At 36.8% G+C, this 13902-nt stretch overlaps 1 protein-coding gene across 12 annotated transcripts in view; it reads right to left on the bottom strand.

The window, feature by feature from the left end:
• MLIP (muscular LMNA interacting protein) overlaps positions 1 to 13902 on the bottom strand; it is a 416101-nt gene that overhangs the window by 233563 nt on the left and 168636 nt on the right. For all 12 annotated transcript variants that reach the window (XR_013487007.1, XR_013487006.1, XM_078155316.1 and 9 more), the window contains exons 2-3: positions 8774 to 8929; positions 1034 to 1429 (exon numbers count right to left, since the gene is read on the bottom strand). Coding sequence is in view for 10 of the 12 variants with exons in the window: in XM_078155316.1 (XP_078011442.1) it covers positions 1034 to 1429; positions 8774 to 8929 (552 nt within the window). In the remaining 2 variants the exon portion in view is untranslated. The remainder of the gene's footprint in view (positions 1 to 1033; positions 1430 to 8773; positions 8930 to 13902) is intronic.

The following is a 13902-nucleotide window of genomic DNA, read 5'->3' on the forward strand; positions in this document are numbered from 1 at the left end:
AGTGGCCACAAGATGGACTTCTCATACAATGGGAACCGGTCTAGTTCAATTTGAGATGTTTGTCATGAAAAGAATGGCTATGGGGCAGCTGGGTGGCACAGTGGATAGAGCACCAGTCCTGGAGTCAGGAGGACCTGAGTTCAAATCCAGTCTCAGACCAGACACTTGACACTTACTAGCTGTGCGACACTGGGCAAGTCACATAACCCCAATTGCCTCATTTAAAAAAAAAAAAAAGAATGGCTACCAGGGGAGCAACATGGTGCCTGAGAAAGAGTACTAGATTTGGAGTTAGACTACATGAGCTCAAATTCTGTCCTTATGGTCCTAAGCAGGTTAATCTCTCTGGACCTGAATCGGATCTAATTATCTCTATTGTTCCTTCCAGCTCTAAAGCGATGCTCCTATGTATTGGGGAGGGGGGTGACTCATTGATAATATCTATTACTCTTCATGTAGAGTTTTGACCTGGATGAGTGGCAAAGTAGTAGAAAGAATGTCAGATGACCTGGGTTTAATTCCCAGCTCTGCCCTTTGCTACCTGCATGACTTTGGGCAAGTAAGTCTCTTAATCTCAGTTTTCTCACCTGTGCTTGTTTAGGGCTTAAGGGGTTGTAAAAAGTGCTTTACATATATTACAATATTTTATCCTCACAACCCTCCTGTAACATCTGTGTTATGCCATCCTCATTTTATACATGAGGAAATGAGCTAGGAAAGAAGTAACTTACCCAGGGTCACACAGCTAGTAAGTGTCTGAAGCAAGATTTGAACTTAGGACTTTTTCATCCTGAATTCTATACACTATACATCCTGAACTGCCTCAATGACAAGATTGGACTAGATAATTTTGTCATAAGTCTTTTGAACTGAACTATTTATTTTCTGAATGCTGCCTATGATATTACTCTCTTTTGTGGCATTGTTGATTATCTTGGCCTGGAAATCCTTTGAGATGCAGAGCCCAGCCTGTATAATATTATAAGAAGGACCAGTCACAGATTAGCACTAAAGCGATGAAGGCAAGCCCTACCTGTACTTGCTTTTGTTGATTGGCTGCATCTCGAGGAAGCTCAGGTTGTCCTGGAACTTGGAAGTCACCATGATGTGGCTTTTGCAGTGCAGTGACAGGCCCTGGGGCTATAGCTAGGGACTTGGGTCTTGCCAACCTATGACCATTCCCTACAGGGGGCTGTTTGTCCTCCTTTCTGCTTATGGCTTCTTCTTCCTCTTCAGAGTCCACAATAAAGACATATTCTGCTTTGAAAAGATCACTCTGCTGCATTGTTTCTGCTTGATTCAATTTAAGGCCTCTTCCTTGGAAAACCTTTTGGCCAGTTTCTGTAGACCACACGTATGTCCGGGTATCACTTTCCTGTCGGATTCCACTTTTTGAAGTCAGGTGGTCCGAGAATTCATCGGAGTTAGACTGCAGGAAACATAAACATATTTAGTTTAAATAGGTAAATATTCTCTTTCATGCACTTATCTATCATTCAAAAATTCAACAAGTATTTATCAAGTGCCTTCTATGGGTGAGGCAATTTATTGGGCACTGGAGGCATTAAGACAAAGACTGAAATAGATCCCACACACTATGAGTTTATATTATATAGGAGACAACATGGGCATACACACACACATATGTTGTATGTGTATATATATATGTGTGTATGTGTGTGTATGTATATACATATGTATAGATATGTGTGTGTACATATGTGTGCATACTTTATATTTATATATATATGAAATATGATTTGCATCTATACAATACACACAAAACATCATCAAATACAAGATATTTTGTATTCAAGGGAGAGAAAGAACCAGAAACTAGCAGTTAAAAACTATGGGAAACATAAGCAAGAGTCATACAAAATAAAAAGATGTGAATGGCTTCTCAGCTATAGCACTGTAGGGACTACCCACATTAATGACTGAGAAGTACTAACTGAAAATCAACTATGCACACACAAATATATATAAAATGTATGCGAATAAATGCTGGAGAGGGTACTAGCATCTTGGGAGGACAAGACAGGCCTTAGGGAAGATATGGTACTTTTACTGAGCTTGGAAAGAAACTAAGGATTCTGAGAGGTAGAAATGAAGGAGTCCATTTCAGGCATAAAGGACTACCCACGTAATAGGTGGAAAGTCCAATGCGAGTACCATCACAAGGGCAAGTGTGACAGAACCGTAAAGTACTGAATGGAAATAATACGTAATAAACTTGAAAAGATAAGTTGAGACCAGGTTATAAAAGTCTTTAAATAACAAAAAAAAAGTTTATATTTGATCCAAGAGGTAACAGAGAGCCACAGCAGGCTATCAAGCAGGGGAACAACACAGAATGGAGCCATGGAATGGACGTATGATCCAGCAAAGCAGTCGTTCTCAAAGTGTTGGTCATGGACTCTTCAGGGCCCCCAAGACTCTTTCAAGGGGGTCCTTGCAGGCAAAACTGTTTTCAAAATAATTTTTTGTTCAGTTGTTTTTAGTTGTGTCCTACTCCTCAAGATCTTATTTGGGGTTTTCTTGGCAAATACACTGGAGTGGTTTGTCATTTCCTTCTCTAACTCATTTTACAGATAAGGAAACTGAAGTAAACAGGGTAAAGAGACTTGCCCAGGGTCATATAGCTAGTAAATTTCTGAGGCCAGGTCTGAACTTAGGGAGCTGAGTCTTCCTGACTCCAGGCCCAGAGCTCTATCCACTACTACACCTAGCTGCTTCATTTATATAGTTATGCTTCTATGAATATATTTATTTATATTTCAAAATAATACTAAGACCTTATTTGCTACTAAAATATTCCTTCCTTTTCCAACTATAAATCTGAATGAGGTTTAATTTTATTCACATATTTGCACCAAAACAAGATATTACAATGAGAATTACGAGGATGGGCACAGCTAGATGGCGCAGTGGATAGACCTCCAGCCTTGGAGTCAGGAGGACCTGAGTTCAAATCCGACCTCAGACACTTGACACTTACTAGCCGTATAACCCTGGGCAAGTCACTTAACCCCGATTGCTTCACCAAAAAAAAGCAAAAAAAAAAAAAAGAATTATGATGATGACTTAGAACAACAAGCAAAAGTGAGAATACAGGTATCTTCTACTTAGCTAGACTTTCAAGAGATTTGAAAAAAATACGCTAAACAATGTCATTCTTTTCTATTTTTTTGTTTTGGAAAATATAATTATTTTTATAAAATAGGTAATTTATAGTAATCTGTAATGAATTTTTATAATTTTAAATTATTAATAAATATGTTTAAAGTTTAGCACTTTTCATTTCTAATACAGTAAATATCCATAAATATGACCCACATAAATAAAAGCTCTTCAGGGTCCTCAAAAGTTTCTAAGAGTGTAAAGGGCTCCTGAGCCCAAAAAGTGCAGCAAGTGTTCCATAAATGTTTTGAAGTATAGTTATTTACACTTACAAATAGGTCAAAAGCAAATTCCAAGGGAAGAACCATCTCTAGACTAATCTCGGAATAGCCTAAAGTGAAAGATATTTATTTTATTCCTAACCAGCCATTTGACTCATAAGCACATGAGCCTCTAAATATTTTTAATGCTAAATAGTGACATGGTATAGTAATAATAATAATAATAATAATAATAATAATAATAACTAGCATTTAGTTAGTAACTACTGTGTACCAGGAACTATACTAAGCACTTTACAGATATTGTCTAATTTTATCCTCACAACTCTGAAAGGTAGGTACTATTATTATCCCCATTTTACAATAAGGAAACTGAGGCTGACATCAGGTAAGTGACTTGCCCAAGGTCACGCAGCTAGTGAATGACTGAGGCTGAATTTGAACCCAGGTCTTCCTGACTTCCAAGTCCAGAGCTCTACCCACCGGGCCACCTAGCTGCCTCTAAAATAATTAAATGAAGTAGATGCTGAAGTCATGGCCTCAGGACAAGGACACCCTTGCAGTCTATACTTACCTGCCTCGCATGTTGATGAGAAAAATGCTTTATAGACTACAAAAAACATATGGGCCAGTTATAAAGGGTTTGTGGTAAGTTCAATAGAAAGTTACCTAGTCCATTTCACAGCAGAAATGACAGGGACTGTGTCATCTTTTATTTTTGTATTCCAATGCCAACCACATAATAAATATTGATTGAATGAAATTTCCAATAAAACAGGAGTTAGGAAAGAAATTACTGGGTCCCCCAAAACTTCAAGATCTCTGATAATTTAGATCACAACTCATGAATATCTAGCTGGAAACCACAAACATTATGAACTACTCTGAGATCATGGTAAAAAGTAGACATTTTAGAGCAAAATTCAATTTTTTTATAACCAATCATACTTTGAGGTATGATTTTAAGTCATTAATCTTTTCTATTCTTTTTGATTAAGCAGAAATTGTAGCAGCTTTATCAGCTGCTCTTTGACTCCTAAAGTCACTTTTTGCCTGAAATTAAAGCTATATTTTATGTCAAAGTATGATTTGGTTATGTCATTGGTGTCAAACTCAAATAGAAATTGGGATCATCAAAAAATACATGTGGATTCCTTTAGGCCACTCATTGACTTAGAAAATTAACATTATCAATTAACATCAATATTATGATTATTGACATTATTGATGTTCTGTTGTATTTCTATTTATTTTTAAAAATATTTCCCAATTGCAGTCTAATCTGGTATTGAGGAGTGTTACTAGCCTGATGCATATTTGGCACATCTGATCTATATGACAATAAATCAAACCAGCAAATCCAACTGATTTGGCCAATTCAGTGTTGGGGAAGGGCAAAGGGGCAGGAAGATAGAATTATTCTTGACTTGTTCTTCAAGTAAATAAAATGATTAAAACAATCAATTGATTGAGTAAATTTTAAACTTTTCTGCTCTTGAAGATATGAGATGAAATTTAATAGTTGATTAAAGGCAGGCAGATAGACTTTTGTCCATAAAGTGTAAAGGGTTGCGGGGTGGATTAGGGAAACAGGCATTTAAATTGAGACATTTAAAGTAATTAATGAGTACATAAGGATGTAGCCTGTAAATCCAAAGGAATTGACCTGAGGCCTGTGTTGACCTATTTATGATTAACATATTTAAAAGTGGCTAGCTTATGCTTTTCCTAAATTAAAACATCCCTTTGTCTGCATTAGTATAAAACCAAACAGCCCCTAATATGAGTGGACCACTTAGAACCAGTCTATGGCCTGAACTCAACTGGTTACCTGGAGATAAAATGTAATAAAGAGGCTACTTATTATAGAAAGAAACAAAATAAAAAAGACATTCATAATAGTGGGTTTTTGGGGACATCTTATTTGCCGCTTTCCCTGTTAATTCTGGAATATTTATAAAACAGAAAATCAAAATGATAAATCTCTTCTGTACAGCCCCTTAAGGATTTGCAAAATGGGAGGGTAAGGGATGGAGGCTACAGAGACAGAGGTTTAGATTAATGAGAATGGGAGAACAAGGGAGGAATCCTTGGAGAGGGAATAGGTTAAGTAATAGGAAGGCAAGGTAGTGGGTAGAAGTAAAGCAGAGGAGTCAGGAGGGATAGGAAATAAGAGATACACAATACAAAAATATCAGGAGTAGAATTTGTTAGGGAAAAAAGTACAGTGGTATTAATCATGATCTTGGGAAAAATGAAGGCTAAAATAGATTTAATCAAAAGAGAGAAATAGGGAAACCACACTAGGTATCAGCCATATTCATCAATGTCATTCTGGACCATCTAAAATAACTAGACAGTATAAGGTTGAAATATTACTATGGTGTAGGAAATAATGAGGTGGTAGACTTGGAAAAATATGGAAAGACTCAGACTTATGAAGGAAGAGGTTATCCGCCCTCAGAGAAACAGAGGACAAATAAGTATAGAATGGTTTTACATAGACGCATATGAATGTATATGTCTATGCATACGTATAATTATAGATATCTAAGTATATCTATGTGTATGAAAATGTATGCATGTAGATGTATATATATATACATCTGTATGTATAAAAATGATTTCTCTTGGTAGTCTGTATCTTGGAGACTCAGAGCTCCTTCCCCGTCAGCCTTCTGACCAAAGTTATTCCAAAGGACATCTCTGATAATGAGATTACATTGAATCTTCTTATCTTGGTCAAACTTCAACCGAAGCCTGAAATGATTTTATCCTACTCAGGTTTAGGTGGAGATGTACATCCAAGACGGGGGGTGGTAGTTCCTGTGATGGCAAATGCTATTGGCCCCTGTGGACTAAGGGACCTAAGGAACTCACTCATCCTCCTACTATGTCGATCAATCTTGGTTGATTGGCACCCTCTAGGGAACATTTACCCTTCAAAGGGCATATAACACTATATTCCAAAATCCCAAACCAAGCCAGTTCTGAACTGGCCCCCTTAAGGGGCCCAGTTTTGGACTGAACTCTCATGCAATTCATGTCAAGCCACCTTGAGAAATTAAACTGTGGACACATGTACCCCAATTTTGTTTGTCTCTTTCTTAGAGCAGATTCTTTCAAACTGGAGTTTATAGGGTTCATAGGGTTTGGAATCCACAGTATGTATGTATCGCTTTGTGTGTACATGTATGTTTGTCTGTATCTATATATGTATGTATATAGATATATGTGTATATTGTAGCTTAATTGTAGCCTTCTTCAGGGGTGGGGGGAAATGGGGAAAAAAGAACAAAGTAAAACGTGCACAGCAGAAAACAAAAGAAAACTTACAAGGAAGCAAAGAAGAGATGGACAGCTCTGATCAAAATGTGTAGTGTTTATTATATAAGCTTTCTAGAAATGGAACTTTTTTGCTGTATATTTTGAATTCTCTCTTAGGCTCTGCTGCACACACTACAATGCTTTTTTTTTCTTAGTTCGTATTTATTTCAATATTTAAATTTATAATATGTTTCTTTTGCTTTTCTTATGTATTTGTTTTACTATTTAAATTTAAAACTAAAAAATAAATTTAAAAAAATTTTTTTTTAATTTGCAAAGTGCTTTCTTCACAATAATAAGGTAACTATTTCAAGTATCATCCCTATTTTAAGAAAGGAAACTGAGAGATTCATTGATTAAATAGCACACACAGCAAAGTGTTGGAGGCAGGATATGAACCCAAGTTTCCTGACTCAAAGTCTATTCAGTAAACCACACTACATTAACCAATTAAAGAAATCATTTGTATATATTATGTTTTCAGTTTATGAAATTTACCGCAAATGCCACAGGAAACTACCGAGTTTTAAAGCCTTGCAAGAAGGTTTTACTATATAACACAGATATATCCTGACACATAGAAAAATATTATTTGTAGCAATATAAAAATGCTAAGGGTATATACAATCTTTGTCAAATAACATTAAAAGTGTGAGGATCTCATCTCAGCAGCTAGGTTGCCTTGGATATTATTCAGGGGTTCCCAGAAATCATTTAGCTCTGATCACTCTTTGAGATAATCTACTTTGTTGTTGTTATTTAGTTGATTAGTCATGTCTGATTCTTCATGATCCCTCTCCTCTCCCTCTCCTTTCCTCTCTTCCCTCTCTACCTGTTCCTCACTTCTCTCCCTTACCCTTGCTCCCATGATCCCCATGATCCCATCTGTGGTTTACTTTCCTTCTACAGATCATTTTTACAGACGAGAAAACTGAGATAAACAGGGTTAAGTGACTTGCCCAGGGTCACACAGCTAGTAAGTATCTGACACTGGATTTGAAATCAGGTCTTACTGACTCCAGAGCAGGCACCTTATCCACTGTGCCATCCAGCTGTTCAAGATAATCTATAATCATAGCTGATTCAATGACCATAGATCAAATATGTCACTATGGTCTAGAAATCAATGAGTGAATGACCATTTACTAAGTGCTACTATGCGGTAAGAATATAAAGGAGACAATATATCAATGATAGAAATCAGATTTTCTCCCTCTTTTTAATAATTTAAAGGGCTATCTTTATAAGACTGGAGGCCTTATAAAGTATGTGTGGTTCAGTAGAAAATAACAGCTAGCATCTATATAGAACCTACTCTGTGCCAGACATTGTGCCAACTACTTTACAAATATTAATTCATTAGATCTTTATAACTGCTCTATTTTCCCCCTCATTTAACAGTTGGGAAACTGATGCAGGCAATAGTTAAGTGATTTCACCAGGGTCACAGAACTATTAAGTATCTGAGGCCAGATTTGAACTTAGGTCTGACTCTAGGCCCAATACACTGCACCACTTAGCTGCCCAGTGTTTCATTTGGAGGCAGATAATATGAGTTAATATTGACCTTGGTCAAGTCAAATAACCTCTTTGGGCATTAATTTCGTCAACTGTAAAATGAGGGCATTAGACTAAATGACCTCCAGAGCCTTTTCTAGCTTTTAATCTATGACACCTATGGTCAAAATCTCAAAATGAATTTTTAAAACAAAATAATTTAATTCATTTTAATTTTTTCACAAAAAAAAATATATGGGATAAAAGAATTTAAGGACTGAGAATAAGGAGGAGATAAGAAATGAGGCAAGAAGTCATAACAAATGATTGGATATCACAAATGAGAATCCCTTGATTATAATAGAAAATCTTGAGTTCCATGGGCTCCTACAAATAATGTAAGCATCACTGATGGCCCTAGAACTCATAACCTTTAAGGAAAAAAAAATAAAAGGAGGAGAGATGGTTATTTAAAACACTTTTTACAACCAAATTCATTTTAATGCAAATTTTGTGAGTAAAAGAAAAATATAAAAATAGCCTACCCTATTTACTGTTTCTTGGCTCTTATTTCTTGGTTCTTCATGAATTTTAACAAGATATTTAGAGGCATCAGCAACCCGAGTATGAGTCGGTAGTCTTCTTATGGTCGGGACAAATGTGAAGATCAAAGGTTTAGTTTCAGAATCTCCAGAAAGGACCTATAAGATAGGTAAGAAATAAGAGTTTTCACCTCATTAGCAAGATATCTTATCTTTTATTCTCCATAGAGCATGGTACATAGCTAACTGGAACTTGAGTTAGCATGGAGACAATCATTTAAAATGAGATAGAACAGATATCACAGAGAGAGAGAGAGAGAGAGAGAGAGAGAGAGAGAGAGAGTATTTATTAAGTGCTTAGTATTTGCCAGGAGCTTTGCTGAATTCTGAGGACGCAGATTGAAGCAAAAAGGGTAGTTCCTGTCTTCAAGGAACTAACATTCTAACGGGAAGAGACAATACATAAATAAAGGAGAGCTAGAAAGGGGGCAAGGGTGAAGGGTGCAGGTGCAGGTGCAGGGGCGAGACTGCTGAAGAAGAGATTAAGAAGTCAAGAGAATGAGCAATGGAGTTGGGAGTGAAGTGAGTATGGCCTGGTCACCTCTTCATGAAGTGGTGGAAAAGTGCACAGTTAGCAGCAAAGTTATTTTCAATGACATTAGGGCTGGTGCTATGACTATGATCCTAGACAAAAGTTTGTTGTTCTATGCCCCACCTTCCTCTCTCCAGTTTGAATGTACTTATATTCTAATTTATGTTTGGAGGGTTTTTTGGTTTGTTTGTTTTGGGGTGTGTTGTGTGTGTGTGTGTGTGTGTGTGTGTGTATGTGTGTGGTGTGTGTGTGTGTGTGTGTGTGTGTGTGTGTGTGTGTGGTGGAACCAGTGGTGATCCAGAGCCAGCTCTAACCAGTTTTGTGTAAACATTTATAACTATGAAAATGTCAAGTACTACATATCAGGCCTTGGTTTATTGTTTTGGTGATTGTCTAGACTTAAGAAAGTAATGGGAAAAAATGCTGAAAATTCAGGTTAAACTTATGTTCTTTATACCTTTTTATTTTTTTCAGAGAGCTAATTGGTAAACATTTACCAGCACACCACCATGTGTAACACATTTTATCATCCTGCAAGGATAATGTCTTAATCTTTGGATTTTAAATATTTTTTTTAATGTTAAATGAATGAATCATTCTCATTCATATAAATTTTCTATTACCTCAAATCAAGTGTGTAGTTGCCGAAGAAGATTCCTATCTTCAAGGTATCCTCAACTTCTTGTTCTCCTTCAACCAGTATGTCCAATCCATAGTCAAAACCCATTGATTCTACATTCATGGCATCTTTTGCATCTGTCCATTTCACTCTATTCATTCAGCCACTATTCTAGTTCAGATCCTCACTACCTCTCATTTGCACTATTAAAATAATCTCTTAACATCATATGATTTCTTTCTCTCTCTTCTCCTGTCTTTCGTCCCCTTCTTTCCCTCCCCTCCTCTTTTTTTTTTCAGTAGCTCAAAATTCCCAAAAACAAGAGATCTACCAGCTTCTGCTTCCACAATAGCAGGAATTAATTATAGGTATGTGCCACCAAACTCATTCTGGACCTTTGTTTCCTTATTTGTAAAATCTCATTTTAGATGGTCTCTAAGATCCCTTCCAGCTCTGAATCTGGTTCACATACCACCTCCTAATGAAGGCTTTCCTTAGCTGCCACAAAAGAAAGCCCAAAAATTTCCTTGTTTTGTGTATATTTCATGTATAGTTTTATATTAGCATATTGTTTCCCTGATTAGAACCTAAATGATTCTATGACCACATGAGATCTCTACCCTTTCTAAGGCATTCTCCACACAGCTGCCAAAGTGATAGTCCTAAAGTATTGATCTGACTATGTCACTACTCTGTAGAACTGAAATGTACTTCCTAGCATTTCTTTTATAATTGAATTTTATTGTTTAATTAAAAATAATTTTCTCTCCCTCCCACCACCCCCCAATTAGAAAAGAAAAACAAAACAAAGCAAAAACAAAAACAAAACCCTTGTCACAAAACTTCCTATCACTTCTAAGATCAAAGTGCTCAGTTTGGCATTTAAAATCCATCACAACTGGTCTCTCTAACCTCATTGCTCTCCTTCATGTACTCTGTGGTCCAGTCAAAATGGCCTTCTTGTTGTTCCTCTCACACAACACTCTATCTATCATCTTTGTTCCCATGCCTACAAGCTAACTCCCTCTTCCACTCCACCTCTTAGAATGCCTAGCTTCCTTCAAAGTTGAGTTCAAGGGGGCAGCTAGGTGGCGCAGACAATAGAGCACTGGCCCTGGAGTCAGGAGGACCTGAGTTCAAATGTGACCTCAGACACACAACGCTTTCAGTGTGATTCTGGGCAAGTTTCTTAACCCCAGTTGCCTCTCTAAAAAAAAGACGAAGTTCAGTTCAAGCCCCACCTTCTAAAAAAGCACATAAATTACCTTGTATTTGGCATAAATACTTTTTCACATTGACACGTTTCCCTGATATAATGTAAGCTCTTTGAGGACAGATGCTGTTTCATTCATCTTTGCATTCCCAGTGAATAGCAGAGTACTGGAAACGTAGCAGGTGGTTAATAAATACTTGTTGATTAATTTGATTAATACAGAATGTTGATATCACAGAAATAAATTATAGAATACAATTCAATATAAGATGAGTCTCCCTTGAAACCCATTCAAATGCATTTAGTTCAAAGAATTTCATTATTAGGTGGGGGTGCCAGCATGGTGTAATTGGTATTACATTGTTACTTCAATTAAGAGGCTTGGACTAGAGTCCCAACTCTGACACTTTTCCACTGGGTGATCTTGAGGAAGGGAAAGGGAATAAGCATTTGTGTAGCATCTACTATGTGCCTAGAGCTTAGCAAATATGTCATTTGATTCATACAATAACTCAGCGAGGCAAATGCTATTATTTATCCCCATTTTACAGTCGAAGAAACTGAACCAGATAGAGGTTAAATGACTTGTCCAGGATCACACAGCTAGTCTAGATGGTGTCTGGGTCTAGATTAAAACTCAGGTCTTCCTAACTCCAGGCCCACTGCTGTATTCACTTCAGCATCTACTTGCCCCAAGTTATTCAATTTCTCTGCACCTCAGTTTTTTTCAACCACAAATAGGAATAATAAGGCTTATATTACTTGCCTCGTAAGAGTTAGGAGGCAAACAATTTGTAAACCATAAGTTGCTATTTGTTGTTGTTCAGTCATGTCCAACTCTTAACAACCCCATGGAGCATACTGTCCAAGGGGATTTTTTGGCAAAGATACTGCAGCGGTTTGCCATTTCCTTCTCCATTGTATTAAGACAAACAGAAGTTAAGTGACTTGCCCAGGGTCATGAAGCCAGTAAGTATCTGAGGTCAGAATTGAACTCAGGTCTTCCTGACTTCAGCCCCAGAGCTCTATCCACTAAGGTCAACTAGATGCCTCTATAAACTGCTATAGAAAGGTGATAAGGTGCCACTATTTTTTATTTGAGGGTTCCAGATAATTATGGTTATTAATATAAGTGAGTATTATATTTCTAAAACATATACAGTATCTTAAATTTAATTCACTAAGCACTATTTGTTTGCACCCCCTGTATACCGTTAAGTGTTTAATAACCCCTAGTGGAGTTGTTAAGTTTTACTTCCAAGGTTAAATGTTGCCTAATGCTATGAAATAAATACACATAGATCTCTGAAGTTCATGACTTATAAATCCTAGATCTTTTCACATTAATCTCCATATTTTTGGTGAGTGATATAGTAACTGAAGCATGAATAAAGAACATATTACCCACTTAATGTGATGTTCTTTTATAACCTTGTACTCCAGAAGAAATGATCAGCACTATAATATATTGGTAACTAGACAATCCCAGCTCTGTCTTTAATAATTTTATATTGGCTAAGCTAATGTTCATACTTTACTTGTATAAGTTTGAGAAAGTATTGGGTTTTGTTCTGATTTTTCTGGCCTATGATTTCATTGGTGTAGGGAACTTGAATGAAAGAACATTTATTAAGCGCCTGCTACATGCCAGAATTATGCTAGGTGTTGGGGATAAAAGACAAAACCAAAAGAATTGGCGTCTTCAAAAACCTTACATTCTACTGGAGGGAAACAACAGATAATTGAAGTCCACAAATGCATTCTCTCCTCTCTTTCACCTGACATAATACCTCAACTTTTTAAAGACATAACTGAGTGACATAGTGGATAGAGCACCCCTCCTTGGAGTCAGGAAGACCTGAATTCACATCTCACTTCAAACCCTAGCTATCTTACCCTGGGCAAATCACTTAACATCTGTCTGCCTCTGTTTCCTCAACTATAAAATGAGGATAATAATAACACCTACCTTGTTGGAAATTAAATAACATTTTTAAAGTACTTAGCTGAATGACTGGCATACCATAGGTCCTTAATAAATGCTTATTTCCCTTTCTTCCTTCTACAGCAAGCCTTTCCTGATTCCCTACCCCCATATACAACTGCTAGTTTGTTCCCTAACTAGTTTTTATTTACTGTACATACATACATATATTATATGTGTGTGTGTGTGTATCTATTGTATTGCTTCCACTGATAGAAGATAAACTTCTTGACATCAGGGATTGTTTCCTTTTTTAACATATGTATCACCAGTGTCTGGCACATAGTAGACACTTAATGTCTATTGTTTTATTAATTAATTGAAGTAAATACAAAATATTTAAAAATGCCAAGTAATTGGAAGAAAGAAGGGAGGATAAGGAGTAGCACTAAAAATGGTAAGAATGCCATGAGATAGATCTCACTTAAACTGAGCTCGGGATTTCAGGGGTGAAAGTGAGGAGTGAACGCATTCTCTGCTTGGGGATGACAGCCTATGCAACAGCCTACAGTCAGGATATAGAATGTCTTCTAGTGAGAGGGACAGCATGGACCAGTGTGGCTGGAATGTGAACACATGAGAGGAAGAGAATATCAGTGTAGAAAAGTAAGTCAAAACCAGATTAAAAAGGGCTCTAAGAGTCTCAAAAAGGAGTTTGCATTGGATCCTAAAGGCAATAAGCAGGCACTGAAGCTTCTTGAGGAAGGGAATGACATAGCCAGGC

Source organism: Phascolarctos cinereus, unplaced genomic scaffold (genome assembly GCF_003287225.1).
Source record: "Phascolarctos cinereus isolate Bilbo 61053 unplaced genomic scaffold, phaCin_HiC Scaffold_5;HRSCAF=322, whole genome shotgun sequence".
NCBI lineage: Eukaryota > Metazoa > Chordata > Mammalia > Diprotodontia > Phascolarctidae > Phascolarctos > Phascolarctos cinereus.